This window comes from Hyaena hyaena, unplaced genomic scaffold (genome assembly GCF_003009895.1).
Source record: "Hyaena hyaena isolate Hyena2069 unplaced genomic scaffold, ASM300989v1 scaffold_400, whole genome shotgun sequence".
In the NCBI taxonomy this organism is placed as follows: Eukaryota; Metazoa; Chordata; class Mammalia; order Carnivora; family Hyaenidae; genus Hyaena; species Hyaena hyaena.
The window spans coordinates 1,272,826-1,290,643 of NW_024081031.1; the positions used below are offsets into that span (position 1 = coordinate 1,272,826).

The window sequence follows — 17,818 nt, forward strand, 5'->3', positions numbered from 1 at the left end:
CAAAATTCTAGCGTAAGGAAAAAGAAAGCAGCAAAGAAACACAAGCACATTAATTATATATGGGGGTTGGAGCTGGTCCCCAATAGACAAATCCTCTTTTTCAGTTTAAATATGCACTTTTATTTATAACCTTTATAATTCTAGAATTGTTCTTTCAAATATTCTGGCATCTCGAATTCACAATAAAACAAAGTTTCTATGCACTTGAAAACCAAAGAATTCTTATCAAATGCGACCAAGGTGACAGTTTTCAATCAAAAGAAAATCACAAACTCGTGCAAGAGAAACAGAGTAACAAACATCGACTCAACCAAGTGAAATACAAACGACTGCTGGGATGCTGCAAGAATGATTAATTTATAAAGTATTTTTTTTTATAAAAAGCCTGCATATTTTTTAAATAAAGCTGCACAGGCTCTACGTACATGTTATTACCTTCTCCAATCCATCTCATCATTTCCTTAGCAAGGACCCATCATTTTAGAAAATCTTAAAAAAAATCATTTGGAAACCAGTAATTTCAAGGGATATTACAATCTTTTTTTAAATCTTACAGAATTTTGTTATTATTAGTATTTTGTTATTATAGATTTGCCATTTATTAAAACTATCAAAATCTAAATATCTAAAAATTACCTATAATTAAGAAGCTATATTATATTCTTAACTCATTTTATATTTTAGATGTTTATTTTAAAATACTATTAATTTTAATGGGCTTGGTATAATATTCAAACTTAAATCAGTGAAACTCATGAAAATATTTTGAGTAGAATTATCATATGTCATTCTCTACATGAGGTTCAAAGTAACTATGCATTGTTATTAAATTAGTAAACAAAAAAAAAGACTGCTGCTTAGGATGGCCTCATTCAGGTTTTTTTTAAATCATTTTCTTTCTAATGTTTTGAATTCAATGCAATGGTTTCTCTGATGCCTACAAAATGACAAAACTCATCTTTAGAGACTGTGAAGAGCACTGCAATTTCAAGTAACCATGTAATAGAAGACTATGTAGAAAATACGGTTTCTATTGCTTAAGCCTGTGGTTATTGCAACAGAATACACTCTGGAATCACGCTGTCTGATAGCGTAACCACATGTGACTATCTACAATAAAATTTTAGTCCCTCAGTCCCACTAAGCTCATTGCCAAGTGCTCAACAGCTACATAAAGTAACTAGTGGCTGCTGTAGGTAAGAGCTACCAGAGGGGACAGGAGTTAGTAGTTAAGAGTCCACCCACTGGACAGTGTTAATTACATGTATCTTTCTGCCACCACGGAACGGTCTATTAATCATTACTACCTTGGAACATTCATTGTTCCAAGTTCTCTTAGGGCCAACGAAAAGTTTACATTCTAAATAGAGCAGAGGAGTGTATGGAAGATATAAAAAATCCAAGTCTACACAACGTTGACTTGTTGCTGCTTACTGGCATTATTTTTTTAAGCTATAACTATGAAAGTATTCATTTAATAACTCCTTTGGAGTAGATATTTGTACAATTGACATAAATCAAGAGATGATCTTGGGAATTAATATAATCAAATATGGTTGTATCTTCCATACATATATACACAATAAGTCTATTACTCTTCCTCAAAATCTATCTAAAGTTATTCACAAAGCATACCAAAATGACTAAACTCTACCAGGGAAAAAAATCCTGACAAAAGAAATGTTTAAGTAGTTCAAGTACTACATCCCTTCCGATTTAGAAGACAGAAGAATTTTATATAATATGTACTCAACAAATCTTTCTATCCTTCTTAGTTTTAACTTAAAGACAAGAACAAAAGTGCTATATGGCAGTTAGATGTATTTTAACTTGAACACATTTGAGAATACAATAATCCTCAACATATCCATATATACAAAAAGGTTTTCAAAATATTAGCCAATGCATGAAAACCAATTCCAGAATAAAGAAACAAAGGAAACTAGTGAAAATCTATGTGGCTATCAAGGTTTTGAACATCAAAAGCTAGTCATAAATGTTTATATCCCTTGAATTCCTATTTTGAAAATCTTTCGACAACAAAAAAAGCCTCTCATTTTTACAGAAGTTAGTAGGAAAACTATTCCTGGAGGTTTGTACTTTACCTAACTAATAACTGACAGGAGGGAATATTTTTTACAGTACCAATTATCTATCAAAACTACCAGTATGAGAAAAGGTAGCAACTATTTTACAATATAGTACAATTTAGGTCTAACTACTGGCTATGGATAGCATCACTGACATGTAATCTTACCCATTAACATTTCCAATTTAAGAGGCAGAAAAATAAGGGCACCTGGGTGGCTCAGTGGGTTAACTCTTGATTTCAGCTCAGGTCACAGTTAGTGAGTTTGAGCCCCCACATCTGTCAGCACAGAGCCTGCTTGGAATTCTTTCTCCCTCTCTCTCTGCCCTTACCCCACTAGTGCTCTCTCTCAAAAATACAAAAATAAGGTTTAAAAGATAATGATGAGTAGCAGAAAAATATAGTTGGTCTTGGTCTTTTTTTTCCTCTGTACCACTTTCTTAGAATTTGGCACATTCTGCCTTATATCATTGGTTATTTTTATATGTGTCTCCACAACAAAAAGTAAACTCTAAGAGTATGATCACATTATTCTTAATGAATCTGGAGCCAAGAGCCCTCAAAGGAATGCCTTGATCACAGTACACAAACAACAAATATTTGGTGGATTTTTCTGACTACCACAAAATGATCCCTATGAATTTCTAATCATGGATTCTGTTACTGCTATGACCTTATTTGATTACAGATCTTTCAATCTTCTAATACTTAAAAAAAAATAGATCTAGGAATACAATAAAGCTCTTGTCCCCTCCCCAAAATGCAACTAATTTCTTTTTATTCCAGTCCATTAACTAGAGTTCTAAAAGACATATTTAGGTTGATAAAAATAGGTAAGTATGAAAATCTTAATATTAGTACTATAAAGTTTTTAAATATTAATCTTTGCTTTTCTCTTTAATAACTGAGAACTGGCAAGGGTCTATCAAAGTTACCTCTAAGACTAACTTAATGAAAAGAACACTTTTAAAAATAATTCTGAAACAGGACATTCTAACAATTATTTTTAAAATGTGCAAATTCCCTTGTGAAGAAATTTATGATTTACTCATAGTCCTTGAAAACACATAACTTACCAAGTTGCTTTTGATTGTCAATTACTTAAACTATTCATTAAAGTTTAAAATAAGTTAGTACATTTTATTGGTACTTACATAGTAATTGTAATTAAAATACTGTCACTCCTATTCCATTTTCTTTTGACAAACAAGTTTTTCAAGTTTTCCATGACTATACAATCTATATTTACTTAAAGATGAGAGTATTATTATGTAATTCAAACTGAAAATTAACAATTCTTTTCTACTAAAAATTTTTGTAATTAAAAAAAGATTTTATCAAATTGGTGTTTCTAATTCCTCTAAGCTAAATGTTCTCATTTCATCCATGATGAAGTCACCTATTTAAGATACACGCAATGTTTACACCGGAAATATCCTAGAACCTTAACAAAATCTACACACTGACTACTGGAAGACTACCTGCCAAAAATTCTAATGTGAGCGCTTTACAATTAAGCTTCGCACTATTCTCCTCATTTGAACAGTGATGTATTTAAAACCCTACAAAATTCTACATGAATGGTTGGAGTTAGAACACAGTTATTTAATATTCCACCAGGCAAAGAAAAAAGTAATTTGTCTGCATTTGTTGGGTGAGTGGGATCCAGCAGGCTCATTTGTGGCAAAGAATGATAGGGTTTGCAAAGGCCAAAAAAAGGAGGTTAAAATAAAAAAAGGATTAAGAAATAGCATCATGGAGTGAGAAAGCAAACATATCTATGGCAAGTATTATTCAAGGGGCAAAATGAGGAGGTTAGAAAAAACAAAACAAAGGAAAATTAAATGCTGAGCTCTTTCTGCAGGTTGGGGCTAGACATCAAATCCATCAGCAGAAAGAAGTTACTTCAGGGTGCACAGGAAAAGATATGAAGTGCGGAGAAGAGGAGGGTTGCTAAAAAGCAAAGGTGCTCAGAAAAGGTTTCTAGACCAAATCTTTTTTTAACTGGTGCCTTCCCATTTTTATATTTTCAATGTTGTTTTAACTAATCCACACTACTTCTTACAGAATTATGTATTACTGCAGGATTAATTAGGAACATGACCTACAAAAGATGAAGTTCCTGACTGTAATGTAAAACCCAGAAAAATAAGCAAGCCTTAAATGCCAGGGAAATGTAAAGAGAAAGATTTTGTTACTCTCCAGAACAGGATTTTAACAGGGAAGAGGGTCAGCTCTTCTGATCTACCATGTATTCAACAGGAGTTATTTCATCAAGTGTTCTTCCTTTTGGATTTCAGATTAAAATGTAGGAAAATAGTTTGGTAATGGTGATTTTCAACACAGAGATTAATGACAGTATATGATATTTCACGTGCATTGCCTAAGCAAGCACATGTAAAGCATTTTTGTCTGTATTTATATTCTTAAAGCACAGATGTTTTGACTCATAAGACACGCTTGAGAATAAAACATTAAAATTTTAATGGAAAACTATTCCCAGTATTATAAATAGATGCTTTCTTAATTAGGAATATTGGGAAATGCAAAAAAAATGTTTTTCTTCAATACTATGTAGAAGTTGAGAAATTCAACACAGATATATACAAATATATACATATATATCCAATTGACCATACTTTACCATAAATTATTTTAGTTCCAGGTCATTTACCAGGTCCTACTGATTACGAAATAAAAGACACCAATTTTTAGGCAATACAAAATATGTATTTTAGTGAATAATCAAACTGGCTTATCAAGCTAAGGTCAGTTGTCTGTATTCCTCAACAAGCTCACCACTCAGCCCTTATCTGTTCCTATTAAACTGATCAGTATGTTGGGGAAAAGATGCTACAATAATATGAATTTGGAGTAGAAAAAAAATGAAAAGCTGACTTAAGGCCTCTATTTACACTTATATAACTGCCCTAAAGTAATTTTGCTATTTAAATTGACGAACCCAATCTGATCATTGTGTTTAAACAGTGCAACATAAGGCATGCATATTGCAGCAGGCTCATGGCCACATGCAGAGAAAGCCCAAAGAGCTCAAAAGTATAGGAGAAACTGGAGGGAAGAGAAAAAGCAATTTGAATGCTTTCTTGGCACTGACAGAACAGGTTAGAAGGTCTGTTACATGCATGCTAAGCTTGGTGGAATTTTAAAATACCATACCTTAGGGGTGATCCGATGAGCAATGTAGGAGGGGTAGGGTTACTCCCTGCATTGTGCCGGCGCCGTACTGCCTGGCGCCTAAATGTGCTGCGTTCACGGCGAAATGACACTGCCTCCTCGCTGGCCTGTGCTGCTGCATCAAGATAGACTTAGGTCAAATAGGAGCCTAGGGCAGAGATGTCAATAGCAGCCGAGCCTGCCTCTCCCGTCTGCCCACCCTCAAAGGTAAAGGGAACTTATCTACTTGAGCCAAATGGTTTTCATACATACACTGTTAATCTGTCATATCAAGAAATACACAGGACATACATGTTTATTTAAAGATAATTGTTTCTTTAAAAATGATTTTTTTGACATATCTGGCCTCACCATCTTCTCTTCAAACTTAATTTCCTATTTTAATATCTATGCTGGTTTAAATCTTCTAGGGGCTCCTGGGTAGCTCAGATGGTTAAGTTCTGACTTGACTTTGACTTGGGTTATGCTCTCACGTTCGTTTGGTGAGCTTGAGCCCCATGTCTGGCTCTGCGCTGTCAGTGCAGAGCTTGCTTGAGATTCAGGCCTCTCCAAAATAAAGGAACAAAAAAATTTAAAAAAATTAATTAATTTAAAAAAGAACTTTGGGGAAAAAATAAATCTTTTTCTAAAAGTCTCATTAGTCCCATATTTTTTTTATTCCCTCTTGAATTAAGTCAACCTCAAAAAGTATAGTATTGTTAGTTCCAACTAACAAGAATGGGGCATTACTTTCTTACTCTCAAGAGGACAGTAGAAACAAGCAATGATAATATTTCATTTTTTTCAAGTTTATTTATTTGCGGGCGGGGGGAGGACATGAGTGGGGGAGGAGCGGGGGCGGGGGGGGAGACCATGACCTGAGCTGAAACCAAGAGTCGGACACTTAACTGACTCAGCCACCCAAGTGCCCCAATAACACTTCATTTTTGATGCACAGGGGTAAGGCAGGTATTCATCCCTAGTGCCCTGTGCTGTAACTTTGGCAGCTTTTTACATGTTTAATTCAAGACAGCCTGGACATATGTTAACAGTGAAGTAGTTTGCTGCCATGAAACTGTATTCAACTCCAGGTCTCCAGCACAGGTCCCCTCAACACTAGGAAGCAAGTCTCAGCAAGAAGGCAAGTTCAGAAATTCACAGTGTAATCCAAAAGCAATAAAGTACAAACTAAAACCAAACCAAATACACAACAATGACAAAACCACAACAATGGCTTCAGAGTCATATAAAATTTTATGAAACTATCTAACTGACTTATTTCAGTTTCTAAAACAAAATGCAAAATGATGCTTTATCTATGTGAATTTAAAACAATTGTTTCCTCGTGATCTAAATATTTTAGGAATGATTTTGACCTTGACAAAGGGTATTTTCATACTTAATATGAATAAACACAAAACTTAGCACAGAAACATTCTTTCCAAAAACTTTTTTTTCTATTAAGTATAAAAAAGATTACAAATCCAAGAATGCTGTATTCAGATTTCAGTTCTATTGCAACTTTTCTTGACATTTTAAAAGTGTTACTAATTCTCAAATCATTCTTCTGCTTAACAATAGCCATTTCCATCAATTCGAATGTTGATTCTAATGAAGTATTCTTTTTAATGTTCACACTTTTTATCCCTTCCTCAGACTGCACCCGTGGATATGAGACTAGGAATATATGTACCACCTCCAGAAGGCATGGTTGTCTCCATGTAGGCACTTTCTTTTATTGCAGGAATGACAAATACACAATTACTTCACCCATTTGACAAGCTTCTGCCATTAAGAAACATAAGTCACAAATTACAGAACGCTTACTTACTTATTTTTCAGCTCACACACTACACTGACATTCTAAGTTAGGCAACTAAATAAGAAACTAGGCTTTGCGGCTTTGGCTCCAAATTAGAATGGACCCCTTGAGCTAATATTTATTTTCTTTCTTTCCTCCCGTTTCACTGCGATTTAATGAAAAATTCTTTAAATATGAAAAAGGTGTTACTTGTGACATAAAAGCTCATGTACACAAAAATTACATATGACCTGTGTGAACAGATGATCATTAAACCTGGTCATCTAGAACTGCGCTGTTCCCAACATGGTAGCCACTAGCCATATGTGGCTACTTAAACTTAAATTAAAATTAAATAAAATTAAAAATTCAGTTTATCAGATCCATAAACCACACTGCAAGTGCTCAGTGACTACATGTGCCTAGTGGCCACCAATGTTGAGAACATTTCCACTGTCACAGAAAGTTGTACTGGACAGTGAGGATCCAGAAATTCAAGAACGCCTTCCTATCACCACAATCTACAAAGCACAGTGTATGCTCTGCCTATTCCTGACAACTATGATCTCAGTAATAGAATACTCCAACCAGCATTGTCACAAAGGAGAAACCATGTTGGCAGGCAGTCACTAGATAAAGGACAAAACAAGCCACTTGCAGGAAGAAATGAAAACTTACATGAGTGACTGGTATTCCGGTTGATGGCTCTTAGCCATCAGCAATGTTAACTGAGGTTATGGAATTTAAAACCACTCTTCTAAAACTCAACTCAAGCCACTTTGTGAACTTATAGTGAAGACTTCTATTTTATTGTAACAAACCACTGTTCAATTTACAGGTCAATTTACTTCATTAAGAAACTTTCAAACATTCTCTCTAGTTTTAGATAACCACAATAACAGTAACATTTACCCAGATATAATTTAAGGAGAATAATCCATAAAATATACTAAAATTACTCTGAAGGATTTGATTTATAAAAGCAAAATGTAATCACTGAAGACAGAATAGAAAGAAGGGAAATTCGGAACATTTTCTTTCTTATCTTTCTTCTACTGAAGACTTAATGGTGTTAATTTAAGTAAAAGCTAGTAATTCCATAATACTAAGAAGAAAACACAACTATAGTGTCCATTTATTGTCAAAATGTCCTTTGGCTTCTTCAGAAAACATTTTTTTTATTATCACACCATTAATATTTTGTCCTGTGCAAAAGAACTACATAATACTACTTACTCTCTTAATAAAATAGTTTTAGAAACACCCTAAGATGAAAGTTTAGACATCCACTGAACAATGTAGTAAAGTAGTTACAATTACTGCCTATACTGTTCTTATAATATTCAGAGTGTAAATATCTAATGCTAAAAGAATTTTCAATGTTTACTATACCAATTACTTTAATAATAGCTAGGATCATACATTCAACTGAAAACACTATGCCATAATTTATGGTCACAACAAATAAAACTAAACCATGCCCCCTTGACGAACATACCACAAAAACAAAACATCTCTATTTGGAATAGGGTTCAGAGGGGGTCCAGTTCTATTAGCACCAGGAAACAAAATTGTCTTTTAAAAAGCTTAAAAGAATTTGCCACAAGCGTATTCAATCACATTAAGTTATAGCTACGTTTGATGAAAATTCATTTCTACAACCCAATTACAATAAACTTTTTAAAACTTTTAACTTTATAAGAAAAAGAAACAAAGCATATACACACAAAAAAATCTTTGAACTAGGGAACCAGACAGGAGGGAGAAAACACTTTAAAACCTGGTTGGGGGGGCACGTGGGTGGCTCAGTCAGTTGAGCATCAGACTTCAGCTTAGGTCATCACCTCACAGCTCCATGAGTTCAAGCCCTGCATCATGCTCACTGGGGTCAGCACAGAGCTCGCTTGGGATCCTTTGTCCTTCTCTCTCTACCCCTCCCCTGCTCATGTTCTCTCTCTTTCTCTCAAAAATGAATAAACATTAAAAATAAATAAAACCTGGTTTTGAAGTTGACATTTTGACACTGCATAAAACTCAGTACCTCCTGGCCAAAAAAAAAAAAAAATCAACTAGAATAAGAGCATAAAACACAAGTAGTGGAAATTTAACATCTAGGTGCAACTAAATTTAAAGCATGTGTAGGTAAAAGGGGGGGGGAAACATTTAATGGATTCAAAAACCATGAATAACAAGAAAGATTTAAAAATACTGTCAAAAACATATACTTACACAACTGTGAATTTTTTAATGTATATTCTTAAAATTATAAGAGTCTTAACTTTTTAATCATTTCTTTGTGTTAGCAAATTTCAAGAGACTGAATTACAAGCCCAGCAAGTTTAAGAACCTCAGATCATTTATCTCTGAGGATCATTACTTCTGAAGTAGTAATACAATCACTCAATTAAGTTGAAACATTTATGGGGCACCTCAGGGCAATTCCTGTACAAGGCAAAGACATCCTAAGACCTTTTAGACAGCTGTGGTATGATCTATTCCTAAAGAGCAAATAAAAAACAAAATCCACAATACATACGTCCCACCTCAGGAGTTACTTCTCATTTTCCTAAATGATTAAGGAAAATTCTCTAAATCCTATATTGAATTGGTTTAGTACAGTTATTTATTTTTATAGTGAGGATACTGAAACAGACGATCAACTCGTATTATCCTGAGAATGAAAACAGAAAAAGCATTAAAGGCAACGAGTAGCTTCACGATGGCAGGGAGGTAAAAAAGAGCAACACGTGGTACGGGAGGTGCTGAGGGTTATCCACATTCTATCTCAAAAATCAGGAAGTTGTGAGCACCAGTATGTACAGAAAGAGACACCACTTAAAAACATGTCAGTCATGCAGCTGATTGCTCAGTGAGAGGATCCACAGGTGATGAGTGAGTTTCTAGTCCCTATGAGTGGCCTCTTGGGATGGCTCAACTGCTATTAAATGAATAAAAATTTAGACAGAAAAATACCGCTTAAGAAAAGTGTTATTTTCAATGGGGAGTGTTTATTAAAGGAAAAAGTAAATTTGGGAAGACTGTGCAAATAAAACGTTGTGTTTTGGTACCTCAAACAGAAAAGAAGCAAATGCTAGTAGGAAATGAGACGTGAAAGAAAGGTGAAAACACAAACAAGTATATGTGCATCTCAGAAAAATAAAAGATATATGCAGACATCCTGAAATCACTGCCATTTGATCTAAACATCTTCTCCCTCTCTTACTTCCCATGTCAGCCAAGGATGATGCTAACGCCAGCATGCCAAGATTTTGTTCTAAAATAAAAACAAATACTCATCACTGTCACTTTCTGGGAGGCATACCGAGAATCTACTGCACAATCTCAAAGCATTCTTTCCAAATTAAAACGATTTCAAACTGTGAACATATTTCAAAGGACTACTCTACTTTTTGATAAGTAAACCAGCAAACAAAGCAACCAACGACAAAGGATTAGCTGTGTCCTGACTTAGGGAAAAATCTACATGTCCTACTGGCATTTTCCACAATCCCAGACAGCCAAACAAATACAGATGGGCAGACAAAATGCTTTCAAGAAATTAAATGATACACAGAAGTCATGATTCACATACAAAAGTTCCTAAAGATAGTTTCAGGATTACTTATCTTCAGAGGTGACTCTGAATGTTTCTGCATCCTTTGTAAATGGGATGAAAGATATAGACCCTTTCCCAGAAAACTGCACTATTTTGCATATATTTTTAGAGATTCACCTAAAAAGGGGTCATTAGTGAAGAATATCAATTTGAAGTGACATGGATTTGAAAAGGGAAACTTACTTACAAATGATTCATTTTCATACTAAACCTGTAATTTACAGGGCACTTTTACAAATCTAAGCTCACTAGAGTCTGATAGTTAATGTTGAGACAGTTATTCCTGTTTTACACCTGAGGAAACTGAGGCACAGATTTAATGACTTGGCAAGAATATCCAGTTAATAATTAGAGGTGCTATTAAAATGTAACTATTTGACTTCACTGCTACCAGAATATATATATATATATATTTTTGTATATATATATATTTGTAATGTACAAATACATATATTTGTAATGTCTGCTCCTACCACACAAAAGCAGGCATGGGCTGGTTCGGAGAATTCTACACACCAAACCTTATTTGCCTCATCAATAAAATATCTCTTCCTCATAGTGCTTTAAGAGAAGACAATTGTTCCAAGTACATGAAGTACCTGAGTCTGTTCACTATACTGAACGAGCATCTTTCTCTGTGGTTTTGTATGCCTAAGCTTTCTTCTGCGCAGAGACTGATAGAGCCTATCCCTTAGGCGGGGCCAGCCGCATGGACACTTATCACTGCGCTGCATTACAGTACCGCATTGTTACGATCCCACAGTGTCTTTCACGCTATCAAATTCCAAAGGCAACTGACCCCTGCATTTAATGACCCACCCGCTGTGTTCTGCTTTGGTTCGTGTGGTCATTCCAGCTTCTCCTGTCGTGCTGGTGGTGCATTGCTGCTGTCATCATACTTTAGCTTCTCCAAGCACCAATTCCCTTCTACCAATTTGCTTCTAACTTGCCACATGGAGTGCCACATGGAGTGCCGGGTCAGAAAATTAATGTACTGGAATTCAGAGTCCCTCTGTTTACTAAAGTACAAAAGCTAATTTAATTCTCATGTTCTCGTCTATTCAAAAGTCTATCTAAGATTCAATGATATTTGGATTCAAAATAACTGACCTCCAATTTACACACATGGCACAAATTCTAATAATTTATTTATGGAGAAGATTTGGTTTTTCTTTGAAATAAAGTGATATTCCTTTAACAAAAGATTACCTTTGGTTCCCAACACAAATATAATAGGATCCTATTTCATGCTTATAGAGTAGGGACTCAAACATTACATTTGAAATAATTTTCTCAAACAGGAAAACAGCAGTTAAGAAACTCAGAAAAAAATTACAAAGTATAATTGAGCAAATATAAACCTTTCCACTCTGGTTGTTCTTTATAATCTGTTGAATCATGCAGTAGATTAAGGGGTGCAAAAGAAAATGGTTTTTAAAAGTAATGCAGGCTACTAAAAGACAGTTTCCTATCATATAGAATAGAACTTAATTGTACTTTTTCCTTTAAATATTCACCATGAGTTATGAAAGACATGGTTTAACATTATAAAAGAGTAATTAAATGCAAAGGTGATCAACAGAAAAGGCCTTAGTTTGCATCTAAAACTTTTCCACTTAAGAAGAAAAATTGATGAAATCCAATTTTAACCAAAGTACTTGATTAATGGTGAGAAGTCCAATGAAAACAATAATTTGCTATATAACTGAGTATCAAAGAGAAGTTATAGTATATATTGTTGCCAAAATAAAATTAAAATCCGTGTTACTAAATTAGATGTTCATGTTTCTCTGCTGGTATTATGTAAGAAATCGGGAATTCTGATATTCTTATTTTTACTATTGCTGAGTTTCACAATGACATGATTAGGAATCTCAAATATATTTCTATATTCAATCATTTTCTTCCACTTTAAGGAAAGCATACATTTGAGTAGCAGAACAGACTGGTCTGTATAATAGAAACAGTAGCACGATGAAGCATTTCCTATGTGCCAGGCAGTGTTCTAAGCATCTGACATTTACAAATTCCTTTGATCCTCACAGCAACCCTGTGAGATGAGGAGGCTGAAGCTTCAAGAAGACAGGCACCTTTCCCACAGCAGAGCCCACATACCAGCAAGGGTGTCCAAAGTCATGTCATTATGTTAGGTCCCCTTCTACTCTACAGTATTTTACTTTTGTACTTTATATATAGAGTACATTTTCTAGATCCCATCCTTCCACACTGCCAACACCACTCCACGTAATAAAACAAAACCACTGGAGAACTCATCAACACCTCCAGGTTCATTAGAATAACATCTATTTATGGTTTACATATGGTCACATGAACAGTCAAGCAGTATCCTGCTTTGCTGACACATTTCAGGAGTGTAGTACATAGGAACAGATAGCCCAGAAAAAATTCTAAGCTGCCAAAAAGGACTGTAACAATTAATGCCGATATAAATAAATCTTTACCAATTATTTGAAATTTTATGTAATTTTTAAATGAGAACCAAAATATATCCCGTCTCACTACCTCCAATCTTCCAAAAAACCCAAACAAAACCCTAATAAAATGTGATAAAACAATGAGATATAAACCCTTCACACATTTAAGCTGTTCCGTTTTACTCTTACTTTATTCTAAACACAAATAAAACTCAAATAAAAACAGGCCCTACAGTGTTCTTCCTTTGGCAAAAAAATGTTTTTTAACAGCCCACAGATCATCACATCAAAGTACATGGAAATTTTTAGTTCATTATCTGTTTCTTATTAACATTCAATGACTTGTTTGAACACAAAGGAGAGAAGACAAAACCTCGAATCTGGAAAAATATGAGCTCATAGTAGTCAAATATCTGCACTGAGAAGCAAATAAAACCTTTCAGGTAACTTTTCCTAAAAATCGGAGTACTTCAGATTCCCTGTGAAAAGGAAATGGCATTTTAAATACAAAGACATAGAGATTTACTATAGCTTTTATACATATTTTTTAGTATTCACATTTCAACAGTATTTAGAACAGCAGTATTTTTCTATCATAGCATGCTCACTCTTAAAATTTAATGACACCTTGAAAAATTAATCTCTATTTTTAAACCCAATGGTTTCTTCTATGTCATGAACATATCTGATATGCTTTGTGTGAAAAATCACTAAAAGCATTTCAAGACTTTTCATAAAAAACAGAATGATACCCACACCAAAGGCTCAAGGGAATTTAATTACAATGCTGTCACCAAATGGTTATGATCACTTCAGATGTAATTAGTTCTCAATATTTAAGTTTGATAGACTGTCATCTTCCTTAGGTACTACAGATCTTTTTTTTTTTTTTTTACATTCTCATTAGAAATTAATCTTTAGTAGAAACTGTAACAAAGGGACCAAGAGAAGGTTTACGAGCTATCAGCCTGAATATAGAGGATGTGGATGGAGGATAAAAAAAAGCTATGATTCCAGCAACAGAAGATGTCAGGATTCTTCTGATCCTATTCAAGAACCAGATTCTATAATAACCACAACAGAATGAACTAACTATTCTAGGTAGGAAGTAACAGGAAGAAACAGTTCTGAAATAAATAAAATGGTCAAACACACTGGCAATATAAACTCACCCACTGAATTCTGCACAATATGCCATAGGTCTAAAGTAAATAAGCTATTACTTTAACCAAACACCATCACTGTTATCACAGGGGGCATCACATATCCACTAATGGGTACTAAATGCCAATATAAACTGCAAACGTGGATGTAATAAACCTTAAATGTGAAGCTAACAGAAAAACAAAAGGTTAATGCCTGAAACTTGAGTAAGCAAGAAATAAAACCAAAGAGAGAGACAAAAAAGAGGCACAAGTTTCAAAGTACCTAATCAGAGATAAAGTAATATTTAGCAGAATCTTACATAACAGGTTGAGTGCTCTAATTCTGAAAGCTCAGTGGCACACACAGCCTATGAGATGACTAAAAGTGGTTTGTGACCTAATAAATTTCTACATTTTGTTGTTGCTACTGTTGGACAATGAAAGAAGAGAACGGATTTTTGTTATTCCTTGTAAACATTAAGAGGTGGTGATTGACTCCAAAAAACCCAAGGCCGAGAAAAAAATTGATATATTCAGTAACACAACTGAAAAAATATTGTCTTGGTGTCTATACCAAAACCTTTTCTGAGACAGTCACCTCCTTCTACATGGAAGAAAGTTTATTTTAATAACATAGTGGAAGGAGGGACGGTAACACAAGGCCCGTCTAAGTAAGTGCTACTCTCATCAGTAGTACCCACCGTTGAAGTGATGCTTGGGGAAATCTCTTCCTGTAATTTACTTACCTCCACTGCCTGCATCTTGCTCTTCGCCTTCAGGAAACGCAACCTGGCTTGGCAAGCTATTTCTAGACCGAGTGACTGTCTCTAACTGGGAAGCCCGGCCCAATAAAGATAGCTCATCTAGCACCTCTCCCTCTTTGGCCTCGAGATCAGATTTTGAAGTGGTTAAGGGTTTTATACTTTCGGGTGCCATCAGCCTATTGGAGTCATTCAAACACGCTACCGTGCCGCTGTCCAGGCTCAACACTCGGGCCCGGGTCTTGGCACTATTTGTGCTGGAAGTCCGACGTGTCGTCCGCTTTTTGCAAGTTCCTTCAGGACCCAGATGCGCTTTGTGTACATGCTCAGAGTCAGGGCCTCTTTCTTTAGGGACGTGTTTGGTCTTGAGAGCACTGTATCTGCCCTCCGGAGACTGACACGAGTGAGAAGTGGTGCTAGAAGAGCTATCACTGCTGAACTGGTGGGCAGACTGCACACTTGACGCTCTGCTCAAGTCACTTTGGTCGCTAGAGTCCTCATCGTGACAGAAGATAGCACTATGTGGCTTTGTACCAGCAACACCTCGGAAGGAGACATAGTCCCTGTGCCGACTTGAATCAAAACTGCTGGCCCGTTTTTTCCCTGTCCGTCTCCGGCCTGACTTGTGGGCAGAGGCTGTCCGGTGGATCAAGCTAGAGGATTTGGGTCGTACATCCCCTTCCTTTTGCTTTCCACCACCGTCTTTACCAACTTTTGAGTCCACCGAGACAGCTGACTTCTCGCTCTGCTCCTTTTTGTGGTCAGAGGTTTTCCCAAGTGGTCTGTCCCCCTGGGAAGTAAATTCATTTGCGTGGGGATTCTTATTGGCTTCTTCAGACGCGGAGGTGCTGAGATCTCTCTGATTGGGCAGGTCATCAGAGGTATTGGGATCCTTGGCCTCCTGAACCCCACTGTTCGTACTCACTTCCAAGGCAGTCTTTTCACTGTTAGTCCTTCTGTCACTGGTGCAGTCACTCTTGTCCTCTGGGTCAGCACAGCACTCTTCTTTCTTCCTTCCGCTTTTCTTTCCTACTTGAGGAGACTCCTCGTGCTCCGACAAGATGCTCTCTATGTGAGTCGAGCTGGTCTGCTCGCTTTTGTAGCTGCTGACGGTGCTGTTGGTGTCACGGTCCGTCCCACTGCAGTAGCTCTCTGTTGACCCACTGCTCCGCGTGCTCAAGCTCCTCAGGCTGTCCACGCTTTTGTCTGCTTTCAGAGGTCTGCTCTTCCCACTTTTTGTAGGTGGCTGAGAATGACTGTTTTTCAGCTCACCAACAAGCTGAAATTCCCCTGATAAACAAGAATTTTCCACCAAGGATTCTTTGGATCCAGAGTGAGGCTTGGAAGATTCTAACTCGCTAACCGGATCTAACCCCCGTCTTTGCGGATACAGGGGGAAGTCATTCAGTGAAGTGTCTGGAAAAGCCACTGCAGAGCTGGAAGTCCGTGGTACCCCTCGTGGCCGGTGATCTTTCCTGTAAGAGTGTGAATGTAAAGGGACGAGAGAAGCTACTTCTGTGTCACAGGTGTTGGACAGAGACTGATCGATGTGGTGGTGGTGGCCGTGACTCGGCAAGCTCACTTTGTCACTGAAGTCCCTTGGTAAGTCCTGTCCACAGGAGGATAAGGAAGGCTGAATGGAGATGAAGGAATCATTGGAGACCAGACGGAAGAGCTTCCGATCAGTTGCCAAATCTGTTTCAAACACATATTTGGAAATGTTAACACAAATCTATGATCTGCTTTTCTACTGTTTAACAATGGAAAGAACTCACAGCATACAGTAACTGGAGGAAAAACAATTTCTCAAGTAGTTCACTGAATAAAAGTTGGCCAGTCATTCCAAAGAGTTGGTTTTTATTTCACAGCTGGACAAAGAAAGCATTCTGTTGACAGAATGAACTGAACTTCCAAATCCTCGAATGGCCTGAGAAAAGGTTCCATAGACTATCAACAATAAGAGGCAACATAGGATTCTATTTAAAACAGTCCTGGATTTTTTTTTTAAAAGATTTTATTTGAAGTAACCTCTGCACCCAACATGGGGCTTGAACTTACCACCCCAAGATCAAGAGTCACATGTTGTACCGACTGAACCAGCCAGACACCCCATAATACGGCCCTGGATTTTTATGTGAAGTCTGTCTCTGGCTTACTAACTGGATAGCCTTGGTTTCCAGAGCCCTAGTTCCTTCATTTATAAAATGAGATCTTAGTCTAAGTAGTACCATGAAATAACTGCGCTAAAGTGCTTAGCACATGCATTTCTTAGCATAATGCCTGGCACAATGAACTGTAGCTATCATTATTTTACCTCACTAACACAATACAAAAAAATCTTGAAAAGCAAATGTGATTATCTTACAAATCAAAAAACCCTAGAGTAATCTGAAACAAGAAAATCAAAAGGCTGACCAACCCCAAAGAAGATGTGATATAATGATTTAAGATACCTTGCTGTTCACAATGACCAAAAAGATTAAAACAACAGTTGTAGAGCAAAATACTGCATTTCCTCTTTCATCATTCATGCAACAATTACAAAATCCCTCATGAAAAACTACATGTCCCTGTATACCTGTAAGACCATCCCTTTAACGCTCCACTTAGGGCAGTGATTAGTGATTGGAGTTACCATATGTACTATGTACATAAATAAATCTACCAACCTACCTACCTATATTGTAATTTATCTTGAAATACAGTTTGGCAATTGAACAGTACAATAGCTGACTTTTTATATGCTTTTTGACAGACAAGGATGGTTGAATCTGCTGTCGGCTCAAAAAAAAAAAAA

The 17,818-nt window shown here is 36.2% G+C and overlaps 1 protein-coding gene across 6 annotated transcripts in view; it reads right to left on the reverse strand.

Annotated features, from left to right (window-relative positions):
• PCNX1 (pecanex 1) overlaps nt 1-17,818 on the reverse strand; it is a 174,927-nt gene that overhangs the window by 90,119 nt on the left and 66,990 nt on the right. For 3 of the 6 annotated variants that reach the window (XM_039251843.1, XM_039251840.1, XM_039251846.1), the window contains exons 6-7: nt 15,007-16,716; nt 5,267-5,399 (exon numbers count right to left, since the gene is read on the reverse strand). In XM_039251843.1, the coding sequence (XP_039107774.1) occupies nt 5,267-5,399; nt 15,007-16,716 (1,843 nt within the window). The remainder of the gene's footprint in view (nt 1-5,266; nt 5,400-15,006; nt 16,717-17,818) is intronic. The other 3 variants (XM_039251845.1, XM_039251844.1, XM_039251842.1) reach the window with 2 other exon arrangements.